The sequence below is a fragment of the Coregonus clupeaformis genome, chromosome 34, assembly GCF_020615455.1.
Source record: "Coregonus clupeaformis isolate EN_2021a chromosome 34, ASM2061545v1, whole genome shotgun sequence".
Taxonomy (NCBI): Eukaryota; Metazoa; Chordata; class Actinopteri; order Salmoniformes; family Salmonidae; genus Coregonus; species Coregonus clupeaformis.
In genome coordinates, this window is record NC_059225.1 from 36,790,549 (window position 1) to 36,810,818 (window position 20,270).

General features: G+C 42.8%; 1 protein-coding gene, 1 long non-coding RNA gene and 1 other non-coding gene across 3 annotated transcripts; 1 reads left to right on the forward strand and 2 right to left on the reverse strand.

The window, feature by feature from the left end:
* Positions 1-2,668: 2,668 nt before the first annotated feature.
* LOC121549585 lies at positions 2,669-5,218 on the forward strand. The gene is made up of 3 exons (XR_005996839.2): positions 2,669-2,817; positions 3,272-3,337; positions 3,502-5,218. It is a non-coding gene; the product is annotated as an uncharacterized LOC121549585 (long non-coding RNA).
* Positions 5,219-16,009: 10,791 nt separating this feature from the next.
* LOC121549586 (40S ribosomal protein S20) lies at positions 16,010-18,944 on the reverse strand. The gene is made up of 4 exons (XM_041861370.1): positions 18,833-18,944; positions 17,865-17,964; positions 17,561-17,634; positions 16,010-16,221 (listed from the first exon to the last, which is right to left on the reverse strand). Exons 1-4 carry the CDS (start codon positions 18,833-18,835, stop codon positions 16,039-16,041), a joined length of 360 nt encoding a protein of 119 aa, XP_041717304.1. The 5' UTR covers positions 18,836-18,944; the 3' UTR covers positions 16,010-16,038.
* Positions 17,401-17,530, reverse strand: LOC121550142. The gene has a single exon (XR_005996922.1). It is a non-coding gene; the product is annotated as a small nucleolar RNA SNORA31 (small nucleolar RNA).
* Positions 18,945-20,270: the final 1,326 nt, after the last annotated feature.

Consider the following 20,270-nt stretch of genomic DNA (forward strand, 5'->3'; position numbering starts at 1 on the left):
TCAGCTTTTATGACATATGACATGGTTAGGACCATATCATAATGTGTTATGACGCTAGGTGTCAAGTAAAGTGTTACCCAAAAATCCTAGAGTCAACTCTAAGCCTAGATTGAGTGAAATGTTGACAGGGTGAGTGAGACCAACCTGCTTGGCGATGGCAGAGAACTTCATGAGAGAGAGTTTTGTCGTGTGTGGATGCACACTGAATGATGTTGACAATCATGGAGAATCGGCCCTTCCCACAGAAGATGGACTGGAAGAGACGGGTCGGTTTGCTTTCCCTGAAAGCAATATAGCAGTTCTAGGAAAGGAGGACAACTCATGAGTTTTATATCAAATATCAGCTTCCAATCACTTGCATCTTATTGCAGTTTTATTCAGGGTTTGGAAACATCTGGATTGTATTTGTCTTGCAGCTACAATACATTCACCTGTCAATCAGGTTTGTGTGCAGCATTTGGTCAAAATTGTCATGTGGCGCAGTGGTCTAAGGCCCTGCATCACAGTGCTAGCTGTGCCACTAGAGATCCTGGTTCGAGTCCAGGCTCTGTCGCAACCGGGAGACCCATGGGCGGCGCACAATTGGTCCAGCGTCGTCCAAGGTAGGGGAGGGTTTGGCCGGCAGGGATGTGGGTTCGTTTCCCACGGGGGGCCAGTATGAAAAAAAAAGAAGAAAAAAAACTGTATGCATTCACTAACTGTAAGTTGCTCTGGATAAGAGTGTCTGCTAAATGACTAAAATGTAATGTAAATGTGTTTTTGTAGAAGTGGTGTTGTTTATACTGTCATTCTGGTAATCGATAGCAGTGGTACTTGTACTGTACCTGTCACTCTGGTTGTTGTGTATGGAACGCCGTTTGGGTCTTTGCTTTTAATTTGACACGTCAAATAACACAATTCTATTATAGAATGTTGTGTGTGCTGAATTTGGACGTGGAAGCCAAGCGCCACCATTTCGATCAATGTCAAAGCTGGGTGGCGAGAGTGGGGAAACAGAAGTCATTGTTTGTTCTTTTGAGTTTTGAGACAAAGTGAAGTTAGGATATATAAGTTATCCTGTACAAGCTTATGTGCCGAATACATTACGATGTTACAGGTGTCAAACTTATGGGCATGTGGCAGCAGTATGTAGGAGGGAGGTTCCAAGGTGTGAGAAGTGTGCAGAAGGGCATGAGACAAAGGAATGTGTAGCATTGGGGAAAGTAATAATAATAATAATAATATGCCATTTAGCAGACGCTTTTATCCAAAGCGACTTACAGTCATGTGTGCATACATTTTTACGTATGGGTGGTCCTGGGGATCGAACCCACTACCCTGGCGTTACAAGCGCCATGCTCTACCAATTGAGCTACAGAGGAAAGTAGTGGTAAGTGCTAATTGTACGGGTGGCCATTGGGCTGGGGATCAAAAATGTCCCGTGCGAGAGAAGCAGGTTGAGGTTTCCAGGGTAAGAGTAGTGAAGTTGTCATATGCTGAGGCAGTGAAGAAAGTAGAGGAAGAGGGGTCAAGGGGGAGGAGTGGTGAGAGTAGTAGATATGTACCAGTACAGAGGGATAGGCCAACAAGTGATATATGTTTCAGTAAGATTGGATTTTTAGCGCTTATAGAAATTGTTATTAATTGTACTGCAGGGATGGAACGTAAGTCGAAGAAAATTGAGGTTGTGGTGGCAGCTACAGAGAGGTATTTGGGTGTGCGAGACTTGACATCAGAAGAGTTACAGGGAGTGTTAAGTGGTGATGTCCCATCATTTCAGGTTGAGGGCATTAGGTAGAAATTAACATTTTTACATTTACATTTTAGTCATTTAGCAGACGCTCTTATCCAGAGCGACTTACAGGAGCAATTAGGGTTAAGTGCCTTGCTCAAGGGCACATTTACGTCATTTAGCAGACGCTCTTATCCAGAGCGACTACAAATTGGTGCATTCACCCTATAGCCAGTGGGATAACCACTTTACAATTATACTTTTTTTTTTTTTTTTTTTTGGGGGGGGGGGTAGAAGGATTACTTTATCCTATCCCAGGTGTTCCTTAAAGAGGCGGGGTTTCAAATGTCTCCGGAAGGTGGTGAGTGACTCCGCTGTCCTGGCGTCGTGAGGGAGCTTGTTCCACCATTGGGGTGCCAGAGCAGCGAACAGCTTTGACTGGGCTGAGCGGGAACTATGCTTCCGCAGAGGAAGGGGAGCCAGCAGGCCAGAGGTGGATGAACGCAATGCCCTCGCCTGGGTGTAGGGACTGATCAGAGCCTGAAGGTACGGAGGAGCCGTTCCCCTCACTGCTCCATAGGCAAGCACCATGGTCTTGTAACGGATGCGAGCTTCAACTGGAAGCCAGTGGAGTGTGCGGAGGAGGGGGGTGACGTGAGAGAACTTGGGAAGGTTGAACACCAGACGGGCTGCGGCATTCTGGATGAGTTGTAGGGGTTTAATGGCACATATTTAAATATATATTTAAATAGTGGAGAAGGGTGGTGTTAATTATTAATAATAATTTTGAATTTGTGAGTGTAGTTAGATGGTAGGGTATTTCTTAATTTTATTGTATTTTTCAAGCAATTTATAAGGGAGTTGTACTCCAGTCTAGTAGGTGGTGGTAATGCAACAAATTGGATGCCAACCGCAGTTAAACCTCATTGAAGAAGAAGAAGAAGAAGAAGACGCCAGTGCGTCACTGGCAGAATCATCTAATTGTCTGTGGTATTGAGTTTGAATTGAAGACAGTGAGGTTTGGTGCGGGCAACAACAAGTAGTAATTCAAACATGAACTGTATAGTGCCAGGCTGTATGAATTGGCTACTTAAAAAAAAAACTCGGTAAGCTACCATCGGCTGCCCAAGGACCCACAACTTTTGAACAAGTGGCTCCATGTCCTTAAGAGGAAGGACGTGCTAGCTCGAGCTAGCATGATCTGCAGACAGCACTTCTCGGAGGCAGACTTCGCGATGAAGGGCACTTTCGATGCGGCAACCGGGAGTTTCCGAATGGAAAGGAGTCATAGGCTACATTTAACTTAGTTACTGTAGCTATCTTTCACCTCAGATAGTCAAAGTACTGTAATAGATTTTGTTGACAGATTTGTTTTTGAAATGTTTTGTTAGCTCCACCTCATTTAGCTAGACTGAAGTTGACATAGCTAATGTTTGCTGAAAAATAAATGTCCCTGTATTTGCTGTGTGTGTTGACAAAGCATACAAGACAGGTAGCTTGTTAATGCCAACTGATATATTTGGGTTCAGTTGTCTTAACAAAACGTTTGTTTGTTTTCAGGAGGAGGTCTTCATCCCTGAAAAGGTTTTCATCCTGAAGGAGAATGTGCAGGAGGAGGCAGAGGAGGTACATGGAAATCCATGTTATTTCTAAGGCTATTGTTAATTTCAAGACACAATCTGTCATCCCTGATGCCATTTTGGATATAAAATGGACAATATACAGTATATGCAGTGATTATTGAATATAACTATAGCCTAATAGATGCCTTAATTGTTTTTTACCAACAGGAAAGAACTGTTAGTAGAGTATGCCAAACTGACCCCTGGGTGCCAGAGTGTTCCTGTGCTGCGGTGGAGAAGAGGTCCACCGGGACTATCACTAAAGAGCTCGGGGCCAAGCTAGATTGCGCTCTCGACCATCAGTATACAACCGAGTCCTGAACCCTATACGCCACAGATGGAGCTGACGGAGAGTGAGATCAGTGAAGACCATAACTCGCTGTATGAACCTGAGAGCTCAGAATCACAATCATCACAGTGAGAGATACAGGTGCAGCTCAATCAATTAGAATATTGTTGAAAAGTTAAGTAATTTCAATAATTCAATTGACAAAGTGAAACTCATATATTGTGCATTAATGAAATATTTCAAGCCTGTATTTTTTTTAATCTTGATGATTACGGCTTACAGCTCATGAAAACCCCAAATTCAGTATCTCTGAAAATTTGAATATTGTGAAAAAGTTCAATATTGTAGACTCAAGGTGTCATACTAATCAGCTAACTAACTCAAAACACCTGCAAAGGTTTCCTGAGCCTTTAAATGGTCTCTCAGTCCAGTTCAGTAGGCTTCACAATCATGGGGAAGACTGCTGACTTGACAGTTGTGCAGAAGACATCAACACCCTCCACAAAGAGGGAAAACCTCAAAAGATCATTGCTAAAGAAGCTGGCTGTTCACAGAGGGCTGTATCCAAGCATATTCATGGAAAGTCGAGTGGAAGGAAGAAGTGTGGTAGGAAAAGGTGCACAAGCAACAGGGATAACCGGAGCCTTGAGAGGATTGTCAAGCAAAGGCCATTCATAAATGTGGGGGAGCTTCACAAGGAGTGGACTGAGGCAGGAGTCAGTGCATCAAGAGCAACCACGCACAGACGTATCCAGGAAATGGGATACAACTGTCGCATTCCTCGTATCAAGCCACTCCTGAACCAGAGGCAATGTCAGAAGCGTCTTACCTGGGCTAAGGAGAAAAAGAACTGGTCTGTCGTTCAGTGGTCCAAAGTCCTCTTTTCAGATTAAAGTGAATTTTGCATTTAATTTGGCAATCAAGGTCCCAGAGTCTGGAGGAAGAGTGGAGAGGCACAGAATCCAAGTTGCTTGAAGTCCAGTGTCAAGTTTCCACAGTCAGTGATGATTTGGGGAGCCTTGTCATCTTCTGGTGTTGGTCCACTGTCAACTCAGCCGTCTACCAGGAAATGTTAGAGCACTTCATGCTTCCTTCTGCTGACAAGCTTTATGGAGATGCTGATTTCATTTTCCAGCAGGATTTGGCACCTGCCCACACTGCCAAAGGTACCAATACCTGGTTCAATGACCATGGGATTACTGTGCTTGATTGGCCAGCAAACTGGCCTGATCTGAACCCCATAGAGAATTTATGGGGTATTGTCAAGAGGAACATGAGAAACACGAGACACAACGATGCAGACGAGCTGAAGGCCACTATCGAAGCAACCTGGGCTTCCATAACACCTCAGCAGTGCCACAGGCTGATCGACTCCATGCCACGCCGCATAGATGCAGTGATTCATGCAAAAGGAGCCCCAACCAAGTACTGACTGCATGTACAAGAACATAGGCTGAAGGCCGACATGTCTTTATTACATTTCCTTTTTTCACTGGTCTTATGTCATATTCTAATTTTCTGAGATACTGAATTTGGGGTTTTCATGAGCTGTAAGCCGTAATCATCAAGATTAAAACATACAGGCTTGAACTATTTCACTTTTTGTGTAATTAATCCACGATATGAGTTTCACTTTGTCAATTGAATTATTGAAATTACTTAACTTTTCCACAATATTCTAATTTATTGAGCTGCACCTGTATACTATCGATCACTTTGGGGGAGCGGGCTGGCGTTCCGAAAATGGAGAAGAAGCAGGCCATTCAACAGCAAATTCAAAAATACACCCATCCATAAAGGGAATCGGAGTGGAATTGTTTTTCCACTGATTTTCTTTCCCGTTTCAACGGATGTGCTACCTTGTCCCGGTCCTGCTGTTTCGACTCTCTCAAGCTATGAATGCTCAGCTATGAAAAGCCAACTGACGTTTGCTTTTGAGGTGTTGAACTGTTGCACCCTCTATAACCACTGTGGTTATTATTTTGATGTAAAATACATTTGATTGTTTGCTGTGCTGGATGCTGTGTATTCACTAACTGTATGAGTGATGGGACATTTTTATAGTATCTGTAACATATTTTGGTGTGTATTTAATCTTAACTTAACTTCTTAAAATGGCAATCAGCAGTAGAAACAATAACAAAGTGTCTCCCTGCTCCTCTTTTGGTATAAAGCTGAGGGATGGGGCTGAAGAAATGTAACCACTCTCAAATTCATAGACAGAGCTATAGATGCAAGCGACTGACCATCGATGATATCAAAATTGTAATCCTGTTTCTATGATCTGTTTCCACTACCATGTAGCCAGTTCGCTTTGGATAAAGGCGTCTACTAAATGGCATATATTTTTAACGTCTATTTCGACTGTCAACTAGCTGCCCAGTGTAGTTACCATTCCTTTCCAATAGATGGCAGCCAAAGCTAGTCGAAGTCACTACTCTAGCGACAGGGACACTGGGTTAGTGCGTGTTGAAATTAGTTTTATCTTCAAAGCAAGTTTATCTGGTTACGCTTGAACCTGTTATAGTGGACAAGCTAACTAATACTATTTGTTCATAAGGCGCAGGCATTAGGTCTATGTGCTGAAAAAAATTACAGCAGGCTAGACACTAAATGAACTGGTTTTATTCAAGCTCAAACCCTACGTAAATGCCTTTGCTTCTGGGTATGCGCTCCTTATGGAAGAAACGACACACGTAGGGATGAGACGCCGTACACCTCGTCCAATTCTCCATTGTGCCCATAGGGGGAACTGGCGATAAACTGCCAGCCTGTATGCTCTGCAAACAAAATCATAAAAGTTAGTCTGATACCGAAACTAAATCTCAATGTATTTATAATGAGCACGCCCCATTATTGGTTAGAATGAGATTTCATGAATCATGATGCTTTCTGCGATTAGAACTCCGGGTCGTCTAATCAAAAGGTAAATGAGTTACCATCGCGCCAAACAGCGTGTGTGATAAACATCGTTATAGGATACTGATGATATATATTGAGCACCTACCTACTACTGATATTAACTTTAAACAATTTATAATCAAGCAAAATTTCAGCAATTATTTCACTGGCATATCGGCTGCTGACTGGTCGAGTAACCTCTTCTGCCAGGAAGTCCTTCATAAGGATTAGTGACACGTCCAATACATACATCGCCATCCAGACAGGAACCTCTGACTGGATATAATACAGCCACCATCCGCTGGGATTTTGTGCTGTATCGCCATCATCTCTCTACAACACACACTCATACTCTTTAGCCATTATCTGGCAGTATCCGGACTCACAACAGTTTGTGTCACCGCTACACCGACCCTCTAGCTGAGGTGTTTCAGGCGGCATATCTGTGTTACTGCTACGAGAACAAACTCTTTGACCTGGGGCATTGATCGGCTCAAACATGAACGGCTTCAGTAGGTTTATTGGCTCCCTAACTAACATTATTTCATTCTCTGTAATAAACTCATTCTCAGACTCGGAGCATTGAGTTGGTTGGAACCTCTCCATCGCGCTGATAATAAACTATGATTGATTTAAGATTGACTTTGAGTGTCCCTGTGTAGAATTTCCACGACAGAACCCTTCCCCAGATCTGTGCCTCGACACAATCCTGTCTCGGAACTCTACAGACAATTCCTTCGACCTCATGGCTTGGTTTTTGCTCTGATGTGCACTGTCAACTGTGGGACCCTATATAGACAGGTGTGTGCCTTTCCAAATCATGTCCAATCAATTGAATTTACAACAGGTGGACTCCAATCAAGTTGTAGAAACATCTCAAGGATGATCGATGGAAACAGGATGCAGCTGAGCTCAATTTCGAGTCTCATAGTAAAGGGCCTGAATACTTATGTAAATAAGGTATTTCTGTTTTAGTTTTTTTGTAAATAAGGTATTTCTGTTTTAGTTTTTTTATAAATTCGCAAACATTTCTAAAAACCTGTTTTCGCTTAGTCTTTATGGGGTATTTTGTGTAGATTGATGAGTAAAAAAAAATACAAATAATCCATTTTAGAATAAGGCTGTAACGTAACAAAATGTGGAAAAAGGTAAATGGTCTGAATACTTTCCCGAATGCACTTTATGTCAATTCCAAAACACATTGTGGTTGTGGTATACCCTTTACACTCGTGGGAATTGGCCTATATGTATAGGGATAAATTGAAATGTTTCTTACAGAAGAAATATGAAATGCATATGCATAACCATGGTAGCAATTGAAAGGGAACAGTTTGGAGATTATGGGAAAATTATTAGACCAAAGGTGAGGACACAACAATAGCAGGAGCAGAAATATTAACAAAATTTGAAAATACTCTGAATATGATCAGTACGTGATAAGAATATTCCTGGAAAATTACATGGGTTTATTTGAGTGAGAGGACTAACTGGTGTCTCCAAGTGGCCACACCTCTACAAAGTGTGCACAATTCCTAAGTAATTTCAATGCACTTTTATGACTCAAAGAAATAAGTCTTCAACTAAAAGGTCATTATGAGTCCATTCAGATGTGTGTGCCACAGTGAATTCTGTTCAGAATGACCCAGGGTATGGTGCCATGTCATCTTGTAACTGTACATCAAACATAGTGATCATAAACATTGACACTGTGTATGACATGAGATTTATGATATGGAAATGTACACATTTGGACTCACGGGTGTTTTGCTTGCTTGTATGACATCAAAGTGTATTTATTATAATCCTCAACGTCTTATCTTTTGAAATATATAGTCCTCTTAAATTTACAGCATTTCCCTTACTCGGACAACAAAACATTTGCAAATGTTGACGGTACGAGTGTAAAGGGCTACATAACAAAATCCTGAATTTTATTGCAGCAATGCCTTCAGGAACGTCTGGGATCTGAGTGAATGGACCGCCATGTACCCATCACAATGGCACCAGGCTCAGACGGATTCTGACAACTGGAGTCTTTGTCATATGACAGGTATGTACTTGGATTCCACCTCATAGATGATGCATCATTTTGCAATTGGAATACAACGTTTGATCAATAAAAAAGAATGAACTTTATTACGTGGTATTTTCCAGAACACTTGCTCTCCACCGCCATGTTGATGCCCTCACTGACGAAGACATTGAGGCAACTTTCTTGTCTGAAGAAATGATTGTGTTGATGAGTCGCTCAACTACAATTTGCTTACAATTCACATGAGTAACAGTACCCTTCCACTTAACTATTACATTGCATACCGAGAGCTTTCCGACGGCACAGTCACAAACGTCTGGATGAGCAAGTGGCTGGATCCTTCAGGATCGTCCAGGGTGAGACAAGAAGGCTCCAAGTTTGTTCATCCTGCAGTCTCCAAGTGCCAAGAGGCCCTCATAAGGAAGATATTCAGGGTCATCGCACGGCGGGACAAGGACTTTGACGCAGACACCCACTTATACTTCATCGCAGAAGTTATGTTCTGTGAGGTAATGAAATGTGGTACTGGATGTTTTTGTGTGTTATAAGTGTACATTTTGCAGTCAATGCACCATCTCTGTGTGCATTCTGATCTTGTAGGTCACAGTGTGGATTCTGCAGATTTAGTTGGGCAAAGCTGTACTTAGTTATCCTCACACATATTGCCTCCCCATAACTTTTTTAAATTGTATTTAACTACACTGTAGCTCAATTGGTAGAGCATGGCGCTTGTAATGCCCGGGTAGTGGGTTCGATCCCCTGGACCACCCATACGTTAAAATGTCTGCACACATGACTGTAAGTCGCTTTGGATAAAAGCGTCTGCTAAATGGCATATTATTATTATATTATATATTATTATCTGCATGTTCATTTGAGAGGCAGAGTCTAAGGGGTTAAGCAGGCCATATCGGAGCTAGCCAACAGCATCGTCAGATGTACATTGTGTTAAACTGTGATCATCCTCAGTGTGGTTAGGTAGGGTCAACCTAAAACGTACGTTCCTGTATCGGACCGAAGCCCATATATCTAGATATGAATCACTACGTCTTGAAAGGGAAATATACACATCCCTAACATGCATGCTTTATATTTTGTATGTATGCAATGCCACCATCATATTGTAACACCAGCACACCATTCTTATAGTATGTCTCCCTCACAGGGACGGCTTGTTCAATAGGGCGATATGGGCGACGCACTGCCAAACGGGAAAAGGAAGGGATTTTTTTTCTAATCAATTATTTAAAAAAATAAAAATAAAAAATAAAAAATTTTTTTAATAAATTTATAAAAAATTATATCACGGCAACAGCAGTTATCAGTGTTCACGTCTGATCTGCCAGCCACTAAATGTCAAATCAGGCTAAAGTCGTGCTTCAAATGGCCCCGCCCGTTTTTTGGCCGATTTCAGTCAGGTTGAAAATCGCCCAAAAGTCTCTCATAGCCTGTCATGTAAAATCTATTTTTTTCACATTTCAAAGCTTTCAATACATTCTCTATGGGTGTCTGTGGGCATGCACTTACGCGCTTTCGTCATACATAACGTAACCACGAATGAACGTAACTAAGAAAAGACCAGGTAGCAGCCTCAATCAATTCACTACTACTATCAAAATGGCTAGGCTTCAGTCCAACTCGATTGTGTCTTTGAAAGAAGTTCCTTTTTGTCGGCGAACAAATGAAGATAAATTGGCAACGAAACAATTAGGACCTCCCAGACCAAATTTAATAATTCAACAGGTGTCTACTAAAGGGGGGAAGTCCTACACCCGAGGATTTTCCAAAAATTGGTATGAACGGAAAACCTGGCTAGCAGGCTGCGATGTAGCTAATGCAGTTTTTTGCTACCCCTGCTTACTCTTCCACCCTGAAGGCGGCACAGCAGACAGCACCGCTTGGACAGCGACTGGTGTAACCGACATGCACCATCTTTCAGAAAAGATAAAGAAACATGAGCTGTCAAAGACCCACATGGATAGCTGTTTGAGATTGTCATCTTTGGGAAGAGTGAATATTGCCACTCAACTGGATGAGGGATACAGGCTAGCTGTCCGCCGCCACAACGATGAGGTTAGCAAGAACCGCCATATCCTCAGCCGGCTAATCCAGTGTGTTAAGTTTTGCGGAGTGTTTGAGTTAGCTTTGCGAGGCAAAGATGAAACTGAGGGCTCCACCAACCCTGGTATTTTTCTTGGACTTGTCAACTTTGTGGCACAATTAGATGAGGTGTTTGATGACCATCTTAAAAATGCTAAAGTTTTCAAGGGCACATCAAAGACCATTCAAAACGAGCTACTGGAGTGTATGCTAGCGGTCACGAGGGAACATATTGTGGAGGAGGTGAAGTCTGCGAACTTCGTAGCTATCCAAGCTGACGAGACCACGGATGTTTCTACGCAGACACAGTTGGTGCTTGTGCTGAGGTACATAGATAGCAAGCACAAAGTGCAGGAGCGCTTTTTTGAGTTCCTTCCCATCTCGGAATCAACCTCAGCCTCAATCGCCAGTGTACTTTTGGAGAGACTGAACGGTCTTTTTGCCGATGACGGAAAGTCAAACTCATTGCGCAAGCTTACGATGGAGCCAGTGTGATGAGGGGAGAGAAGGCAGGTGTGCAGCAGAAGGTGCGTGAGCATTTCAAGAATGCCCATTACGTGCATTGCTATGCGCATCAGCTGAATTTGATCATGCATCAAGCTACTTCTCGCATCAAAAAAAGTGAACATTTTCTTTTCCGATCTGAGCGGGATTACAACGTTTTTTTCCCGGTCACCCAAACGCACCAGCATTCTTGACCAGACTGTTGCACGAAGACTGCCCAGACCTTCATCCACACGGTGGAACTTCAACAGCAGAGTCGTGAACACTGTCTACGAGAATCGAGACGACCTCATAGAATGTTTTGAAGCCATCCGGACGGGTTCATTGGGTTCATTTGACCAGCTTACTGTGAGAGAGGCATCTGGTTACGTGAGGATGCTACATGATGAAGATTTTATTTTTTTCCTGCGGCTTTTTCACAAAATCATGCCCCACGTCGACATTCTGTACCAGAAGCTACAGAAGAAGGACATCGATGCTGTCTTTATCAAACGTGCCCTCGACAGCTTCACAAGCAGTGTGCAGGCCATAAGGTAAGATTAAACAATATCATTCGATCTTTCTCAAAGCAGAGCTTTATTTGAAAATGTATGCATGAAAGGAGACTGCATTTGTGTTTGAAATCACATTATTCTCATTATATATGGCCAGTGGTGTAATCTATCTTATTTTATATACTATGTGTACTGTGCAGTGGTGCTCATACGCTTATGATCCCATGCTAAAGTTGACTAAAAAGAGGAATAACATTTTTTAAAAAATCATCTTTTGGAAATTGATCTTAATGACTTAATTAAAAAAGTTGGAAAATCCAACCTTTAAGGACACCAATTTTCTTTTCTTTTTTATTCCTCTTTTTAGTCAACTTTAGCATGGGATCATAAGCTTATGAGCACCACTGTATACTGTGCTGAACATCCAGGCTATGTGAGACACAAAGGCTAACTTAAACACTAAAGACTTTATGCATCCCTGCCCATTTTAAGTGGAACTTAAGTATTTGTACTATACATGGATACATTGCATATACCTGTGCATCACATAGACAACAATACTGTACAAAGCCAACAAACACATTGGTCTGTTTGCCTTCAGGGACTCCTCTCAACAGCAGCTGCAAGAAGCAACAGGAGCCAAAAGACCCAGAACAGCTTTGAGAGAAGAGGAGAAGCAGAGGCTGTCTGAAGAGGTCTGCAACACCATCCTGGATCACACCAAAGAAAGGTTCTCTTTCTCTGGCCACCTTGTGAGTGCTACCTTACTGCAAGCAGACATGTTTGAAAGGTACTGCCATTCATTTCCTGATGAGGCTCTGAATGCCACTGTGAATGCATACCCCATGCTGAGCAAGGCAAAGCTCAAGACAGAACTATCTCTGATCTATGAGAATCCTGAATTCAAGGGAGGCTGTGGTGCACTGGCACTGTACCAGGTTCTCATGAGCTACAACCTCCAGGAGACGTTCTCTGAGACTGTGACTCTGTTGAACATCCTCATAACTACTCCCATGACAACAGCTGAAGCTGAGAGATGTTTCTCAACTTTGACACGAGTTAAGACATTCCTGCGAAATTCAATGGGCCAGGAACGTCTGAATGCACTGGCCATGCTTTCCATGGAGAGGGAACTAGTCCTCAGCATGCCTGATTTCAATGAGAAAGTCATTGAACGCTTTGCTGTATTGAAACAGAGAAGAGAACAGTTTCAGTACAAGTAATGTAGCCTCTCTCTCTCTTTGTCCCTCCCTGTCTGTCTCTTTAACACACACACGCCCAAATCAGTTCACAGTTGATGTTGTTTAAAATAGTTTTTTTCATTTTTAAAAAAAGTAATAAAAATAAAAATCTGTTCATGTTCATTTTTACAAATCTATACAATTGGCCAGAATATGGTTGTTCATATTTACAAATCTATACAATTGGCCAGAATATGGTTGTTCATTTTTACAAAGCCATACAGATAGCTGTGTTTACCTTTTCTAGAAATTACTTTCAAATTCTGTTTTCATTCTTATTTCATTTGTTTATGGAAATGCATATTGTTTATGCAGTGTTGAGGAATGTGAAAGAACACCCTTGATTATTTTTACTGTGATAACTTATTTTGATTTTGTAAGCCAACACTTTTGAGATCAGTCAATAAATGCTTCTGGTATTGACTTATATGCTGCCCCTGTCTTCATGTTGTTGCTGGACATATCTTTTTTAAAATGTGTGTAGGTCACCTAAATCATCAGAAAAATTGCCCCTCCTGAGAATTTTTTCAGGAGCCGCCACTGCTCCCTCATCATGCCAAGTAAATCTCGTCAATGTGTTATAGTTGCACATAGGATTTCATAACTGTTTTGTTTTCTTATTGTCCTCTTACTGTTTAGGGATCTGCATCTTGTTACTTTGTTAGCACTTATTCTTGGCTCAAAGGAGCCCACGGCTTGGTTTACTTATATAATAATAAAGTCAGACGCACTGTATACTCTAGTCATTTAATGCATCAAACTCATTCCACGGAGGGCTGAGTGTTTTCGGTTTCAATGAAGAAGTAGACAGTAGGAGTAAGGAGTGAAAACCTGCAGACACTCGGCCCTCCGTGGAATGAGTTTGACACCCCTGATTTAATGGAAAGAACCTACATTTCAGCACCTTCTCCAGGGAGGGCTGAGGAAGCCACATAGGCTTTGTTTACACAGGCAGTCATATCTACTCATTTGGAGAAGGAGAAAAATATGACTTTATCTCTTTCAGGACTACATGCGCTATGGGGGCACTGCTTGCAAAAGTTGGTCTGCATCAAAGTGACTAATTAAACTGAAGGAAACTTGCAGGCACTTTGTTTCAATGGACATGACATCCCACTGCCTTTAGGAGACGCTCTTATCCAGAGCGACTTACAGCAGTGAATGCATACATTTTCATACTGGTCCCCCGTGGGAATCGAACCCACAACGCTTGCGTTGCAAGTGCCATGCTCTACCAACTGAGCTACACAGGACTACACACAGATCTGTCGTATGAGTTGCCTGCACTGTCCTCACACCACATGGAGGCGGCGCGTCTCTTGGTCTTGGAGGTGGGTGGCGCCTGCAACAGGTCATAGACGCTCTCGATGTAGATCTCAGAAAGACACCCACACGGTGAACTGGCACCGGTCCCACTCTCCAAACGACACATCCACAAACTTAACTAGAAGAGGCAGAGAACCGCATATAGGATCCACTCTATCAGCTGACGTTTCAAAATACAAATGTTGTCCGACTTCAACGAGATGGGCTTACAGATGTGATGTACCTGTGTTATCAGTGTTATCGTAAGATACGGAGGCGCTTCCATATAATTGATCAGGCTGTTGATTGTGGCCTGTGGAATGTTGTCCCACTCCTCATTGATGGCTGTGCGAAGTAGTGGATATTGGCGGAAACTGGAACACGCTGTCGTACAAATCAATCCAGAGCATCCCAAACATGCTCAATGGGTGACATGTCTGGTGAGTATGCAGGCCATGAAAGAACTGGGACATTTACAGATTCCAGGAATTGTGTATCCTTGTGACATGGGGCCGTGCATTATCATGCTGAAACATGAGGTGATGGCAGCGGATGAATGGCACGACGATGGGCCTCAGGATCTCTTCACGGTATCTCTGTGCATTCAAATTGCCGTCGATAAAATGCAATAGTGTTCGTTGTCCATAGCTTATGCCTGCCCATACCATAACCCAACCGCCACCATGGGGCACTCTGTTCACATCAGCAAACCGCTCACCGACATGAAGCCATACACGCTGTCTGCCATCTGCCTGGTATAGTTGAAACCGAGATTCATTCGTGAAGAGCACACTTCTCCAGCGGCCATCAAAGGTGAGCATTTGCCCACTGAAGTCGGTTACGGTGCCGAACTGCAGTCAGGTCAAGACCCTGGTGAGGACGACGAACATGCAGATGAGCTTCCTTGAGACCGTTTCTGCAGAAATTCTTCGGTTGTGCAAACCCAGTTTCATCAGCTTTCCAGGTGGCTGATCTCAGACTATCCCGCAGGTGAAGAAGCTGGATCTGGCGGTCCTGGGCTGGGAACGCGTGCCTCTGGGAATAACATTGACGTATACACTAACACTGTAACGACATTCATCATGAAGTGTTTAGAGGATGTTCCCACGGTGACGATTAAAACCTATCCTACCCAAAAAAACGTGGGTGGCAGCATTTGCGCAAAACTGAAAGCGCAAACCGCAAGGTGACTGGATATATTGTCAATACCGTCCAGTTAAATTTTTTCATACCGGCCCCCTGTGGGAAACGAACCCACAACCCTGGCATTGAAAGCACCATGCTCTAAACTGAGCTACACGAGGCCAGTTACACCCGCTGTAAGGTAATACGGAAGTACAGAGACAATGTCACAATTCAACAGCTCAGTCATTACACCCTGAACAGATCCAGATCTGTATTCCCAGTCATGAAATCCATTACATTTACATTTTAGTCATTTAGCAGACGCTCTGGAGGCATGAAAATGGGGGTATAGGACTGATCACTAACCCAATGTTTGCCCTTTCATCGGCAGCAACAGGTTGAGGGCTTACTAGTTCTCCATGATAGTGTCACACCGTAACTATGTCAGTGTTACGCTTATACACCCTTCACCAATTAAGTCAAACATCCTGTAGTGCAAGCCCACGTATGTAACGAGGACCTAGCTCCAGTCATGTTGAGAGAAGCTATTTTGTTAATGAAATATTCCTATATTGATGATCAATTTCATAGCATACCACAATTTTCCAATAAAAGCATCCGTACCATTAGCCCCTGCAACACTGAAAATCTTACGACATTGAATAATGAGCCAAGACCGTGGCAATGCATTTTCCATATTTTATTGTAAACAGCTTATGCGTCAGCGATGGTGACCTCGACCTCTACACCGGGCTCGATACTGATGGAGGTGATCTGCTTGACAATCTCAGAGGGACTGTGCAGGTCGATCAGACGCTTGTGGATCCGCATCTGGAAGCGATCCCAGGTCTTGGAACCCTCTCCACAGGGGGTCTTCCTGGTGGTGATCCGCAGAGTCTGAAAGGAGATGAGAATATGAAATAAGATGTCACAAATGGTGAGCGGAAGAGTCACAATGGGATTAAAACTTTTGACCAAGCACATTGGCACATTTTCTCAACACCTCTTGGGGCTTCGTGCCATCTGTTAAGGGCAGAAAATTATAACCCGCCAAATGTGGGTAGCTTTAGGTATTGCAGGTAAGAATATCAATTTCACCAGCCACGTGGTCAAGTTGCAGGGCTCTACAGTGCGAGCATTACATTCCTGAATACAAATAGTCAAAGGTAAAAATGAGCACATGAGTTGCAATTTATAGCTGAAAAATGCTGCAGTAGCGGTTATAATAGTAATACTGCTGTTTTGTTTCATAGCTGCTAATCGCACAAAGACGTACAAATACTATATCCCACCTCGTGCAGCAACACTGCCTGGCAGGGGAGCTGTGTGCACTGAGTGAAGTGCTGATCGATTCATTTTTGGAGGCGTTGCGCACAGGCATAAACGTCAATTCACGCGAATGTCCACAAACGTGCAACTTTTTCCTTGTGTTTCTTGGCAATTTACATTGTTTTGTTGACAAGAATTATGTTTAACGTTAGTTTGCGTCTGCTTCAACTGCTAGCGAAGAGATGCCCTAGTCAGATCACAAATCTCACAAGTGACAGGACTTTAGTGGCCCTATTACCATGGTAACCTCACCCTTAAAGGGGCAGCTGTCTCATTTGATATTTTGGTTAACAGATTCAGATCACAAAATGAAACAATAACACATCTGACTAAGACATTTGTTGTTTTAGAAACATTAAAGCATTCAGTTTTTTTGATGCAATTATAATTTAAATATTTTGCCTGGTAAAAATCTTGAGTGGCTGTTAGATTTCTCCATCTACCTGCCATTGGCTGGTGGGCCAAAAACTAAATTTTTGGCCCTGCATCTGGTCGAAAACAAACGACCATTTCCCTCATTCTATCTTAATATAATAATAATAATAATAATAATAAGCCATTTAGCAGACGCTTTTATCCAAAGCGACTTACAGTCGTGCGTGCATACATTTTTTGTGTATGGGTGGTCCCGGGGATCGAACCCACTACCTTGGCGTTACAAGCGCCGTGCTCTACCAGCTGAGCTACAGAGGACCATCTTCTGCAGCCTTAAACATATTGACAGTTTTGTTGTCTAAACCAAGTTTGTCATATCTTCCCCGATTCAATCCGAGCCGCCACAGAGCGGGCAGAAAGCGCAGGGACATTGATTTGGCATCACCTCTATAGAGACCTGGGGTAGACCACAGATGTGGGTCCCAGGCTGTCAAGGATACAGTGAAGTCCACCATCTATATCTGGTACATACCTTGGTGGGCATACGGACTGGTCCCTTCACCTTGAGGTTCTTCTCCTTAGCGCCACGGATGAGGTCTGCGCACACTAAGGACACAAAGGAAAACAACTGCTTGTCAAACGAAAGCAACTAAGCTACATGTGTGCTCCAATGCGCACACAAGGCTCAGAATAGCGTATGATAAATCAGTATGTCATAGCGTTTGCTATGTCATATCAAGTTTTTATCCTCATAGCCAAAGATGTTGACGCAAAGTTAATGCAGTATATAACAAATATTTCACTTAAGACTGAAAGCCATAGTAAAGTGAGCTTACCCTTTTCTAGAGACTTGACATTGCGGCTGGTGAGGGTGATACGGATGCGATGGATGGCAACCTCAGCCTCAACAGGGGCTTTACCAGTGTCCTTGAATGCCTACACGTGCAAGAAAAGAATGCTGCATTTCAAGAGGGCAACGACGCTGAATGTGTGGTAAGAATCTGATTGAATGTGCCATCAATGTGCTCAGAATAACTTTTGAGTCAGATTGTAATACGTTTCTAACCTTCTAGCCAAATGGTGTAGAATCAATGAACGCATACATAGTAGCCAGTGTTGACTGTGGTACAGCCAAGCGCCAGAAATAAACTGAATGATTAATGAGGATTTCAGCATCTTGGGGGGTACACCTTGTTACTCCAATGGTCACTTAAATTGGAGTTACTTAGGTAACTGCTAGCCTATACACATATTGATTTTATTGACCTAAACAAATGTAAATTCCTTTAGGCGTACTAGTAACGTTAATGGCCATGTTTTACTCCAGTCATCACAACAATGAAATTGAGGTAGAGGTTAATAAACAATCCATCTACATTTGTACAGCTTCAAATTAGGTTAACCAACCAAGACTTCATGTCAAGTTAAGAGTGTTGCATATGGGGGGGTGGGACGTTTGTTGTTGGCTAATAAGCCAAGTTAGCACAGCTAGGCAACGCCAATCAGGCATCAGCAAGACTTCAGTCTCATTTAAACTACACTCAGTCACATCAAAACCATTCAAAAACTACTTCAAAAATATCAGATCTCCGCCCATTAATTGAGGAATCTACAGCAAGCTAAAGTTATGGGCCAAAATAGCTAGCTAACGTTAGCCATCTTCGCTAGCTACCTACTACATGTGTGCAATTGCTCGGATTCAGAAGAAATACCGGACTGTTCTTCCATCGTTCCACTTAGCTAGTTAGCTATATGTAACGAGTTTAGCTCGCGTATAGTTTAAGGAATTAAAATGTTATCTTACCATTTTTTTTTTTATATATTCCCGACCGACTTATTCGTAAATTCCAAGCGAACAGCGGTGAGTCAGGAACGTTATCTCCGTGTCAGTTCTTCGCGAAAGGACAGAATGAGGCCTACTTCGACATTTATACCCTCCTTCCGGGTACCACGTGACTTTTGTACCGACGATAAACCAATAGAATGGCCTAAATGCCAAGGGGGCGTATCTAAACAAAATGCACCTTGAATAAATACCTAATTATCCATATTTCACCTGAATAATGTCATTCTTCCTGCTCCTGGCATTATATACCTAAAGCGGACATTGCCATTTGCTGCACGGAGTCACATTAAGAGAAATCCCATGCATTCTTTACAAGTTCAAACACTGGAATGTGAGATGTAATCTACACCTGATTAGGCTGATAGACATCTTCATTATTTTGTTTAATGATTTTCAATTTGAGCTTCATTATTTCTATACAGCCTACAGTGGAGATTTTAGCATGTACAGTGCATTCAGAAAGTATTCAGACCCCTTGACTTTTTCCACATTTTGTTACGTTACAGCCTTATTCTAAAATTGATTAAATTGTTTTTTTTCCCCTCAACAATCTACACACAATACCACATCATGACAAAGCAAAAACAGGTTTGTATACATTTTTGCAAATATATTAAATATATAAAACTGACATATCACATTTACATAAGTATTCACACTCTTTACTCAGTACTTTGTTGAAGCACCTTTGGCAGTGATTACAGCCTCGAGTCTTCATGGGTATGACGCTACAAACTTGCCACACCTGTATTTGGGGAATTTCTCTCATTCTTCTCTGCAGATTATCTCAAGCTCTGTCAGGTTGGATGGGGAGCGTCGCTGCACAGCTATTTTCAGGTCTCTCCAGAGATGTTCGATCGGGTTCAAGTCCGGGCTCTGGCTGGGCCACTCAAGGACATTCAGAGACTTGTCCCGAAGCCACTCCTGCGTTGTCTTGGCTGTGTACTTAGGGTTGTTGTCCTGTTGGAAGGTGAACCTTCGCCCCAGTCTGAGGTCCTGAGCGCTCTGGAGCAGGTTTTCATCAAAGATCTCTCTGTACTTTGCTCCGTTCATCTTTCCCTCGATCCTGACTACTCTTTCTGTCCCTACCGCTAAAAACATACCCACGGCATGATGCTGCCACCACCATGCTTCACCGTAGGGATGGTGCCAGGTTTCCTCCAGATGTGACGTCAGGCCAAAGAGTTCAATCTTGGTTTCATCAGACGTGAGAATCTTGTTTCTCTTGGTCTGAGTGTCTTTAGGTGCCTTTTGGCAAACTCCAAGCGGGCTGTCATGTGCCTTTTACTGAGGAGTGGCTTCCATCTGGCCACTCTACCATAAAGGCCTGATTGGTGGAGTGCTGCAGAGATGGTTGTCCTTCTGGAAGGTTCTCCCATCTCCACAGAGGAACTCT

What these genes read in the sequence shown, in the direction of transcription:
- LOC121549586 (XM_041861370.1), bottom strand. An exon ending in TGTCAAGTCTCTAGAAAAGG is followed by an intron (nt 17,635 to 17,864) that starts GTAAGCTCACTT and finishes TTGTGTCCTTAG; the next exon opens with TGTGCGCAGACCTCATCCGT. An exon ending in CAGTCCGTATGCCCACCAAG is followed by an intron (nt 16,222 to 17,560) that starts GTATGTACCAGA and finishes ATCTCCTTTCAG; the next exon opens with ACTCTGCGGATCACCACCAG.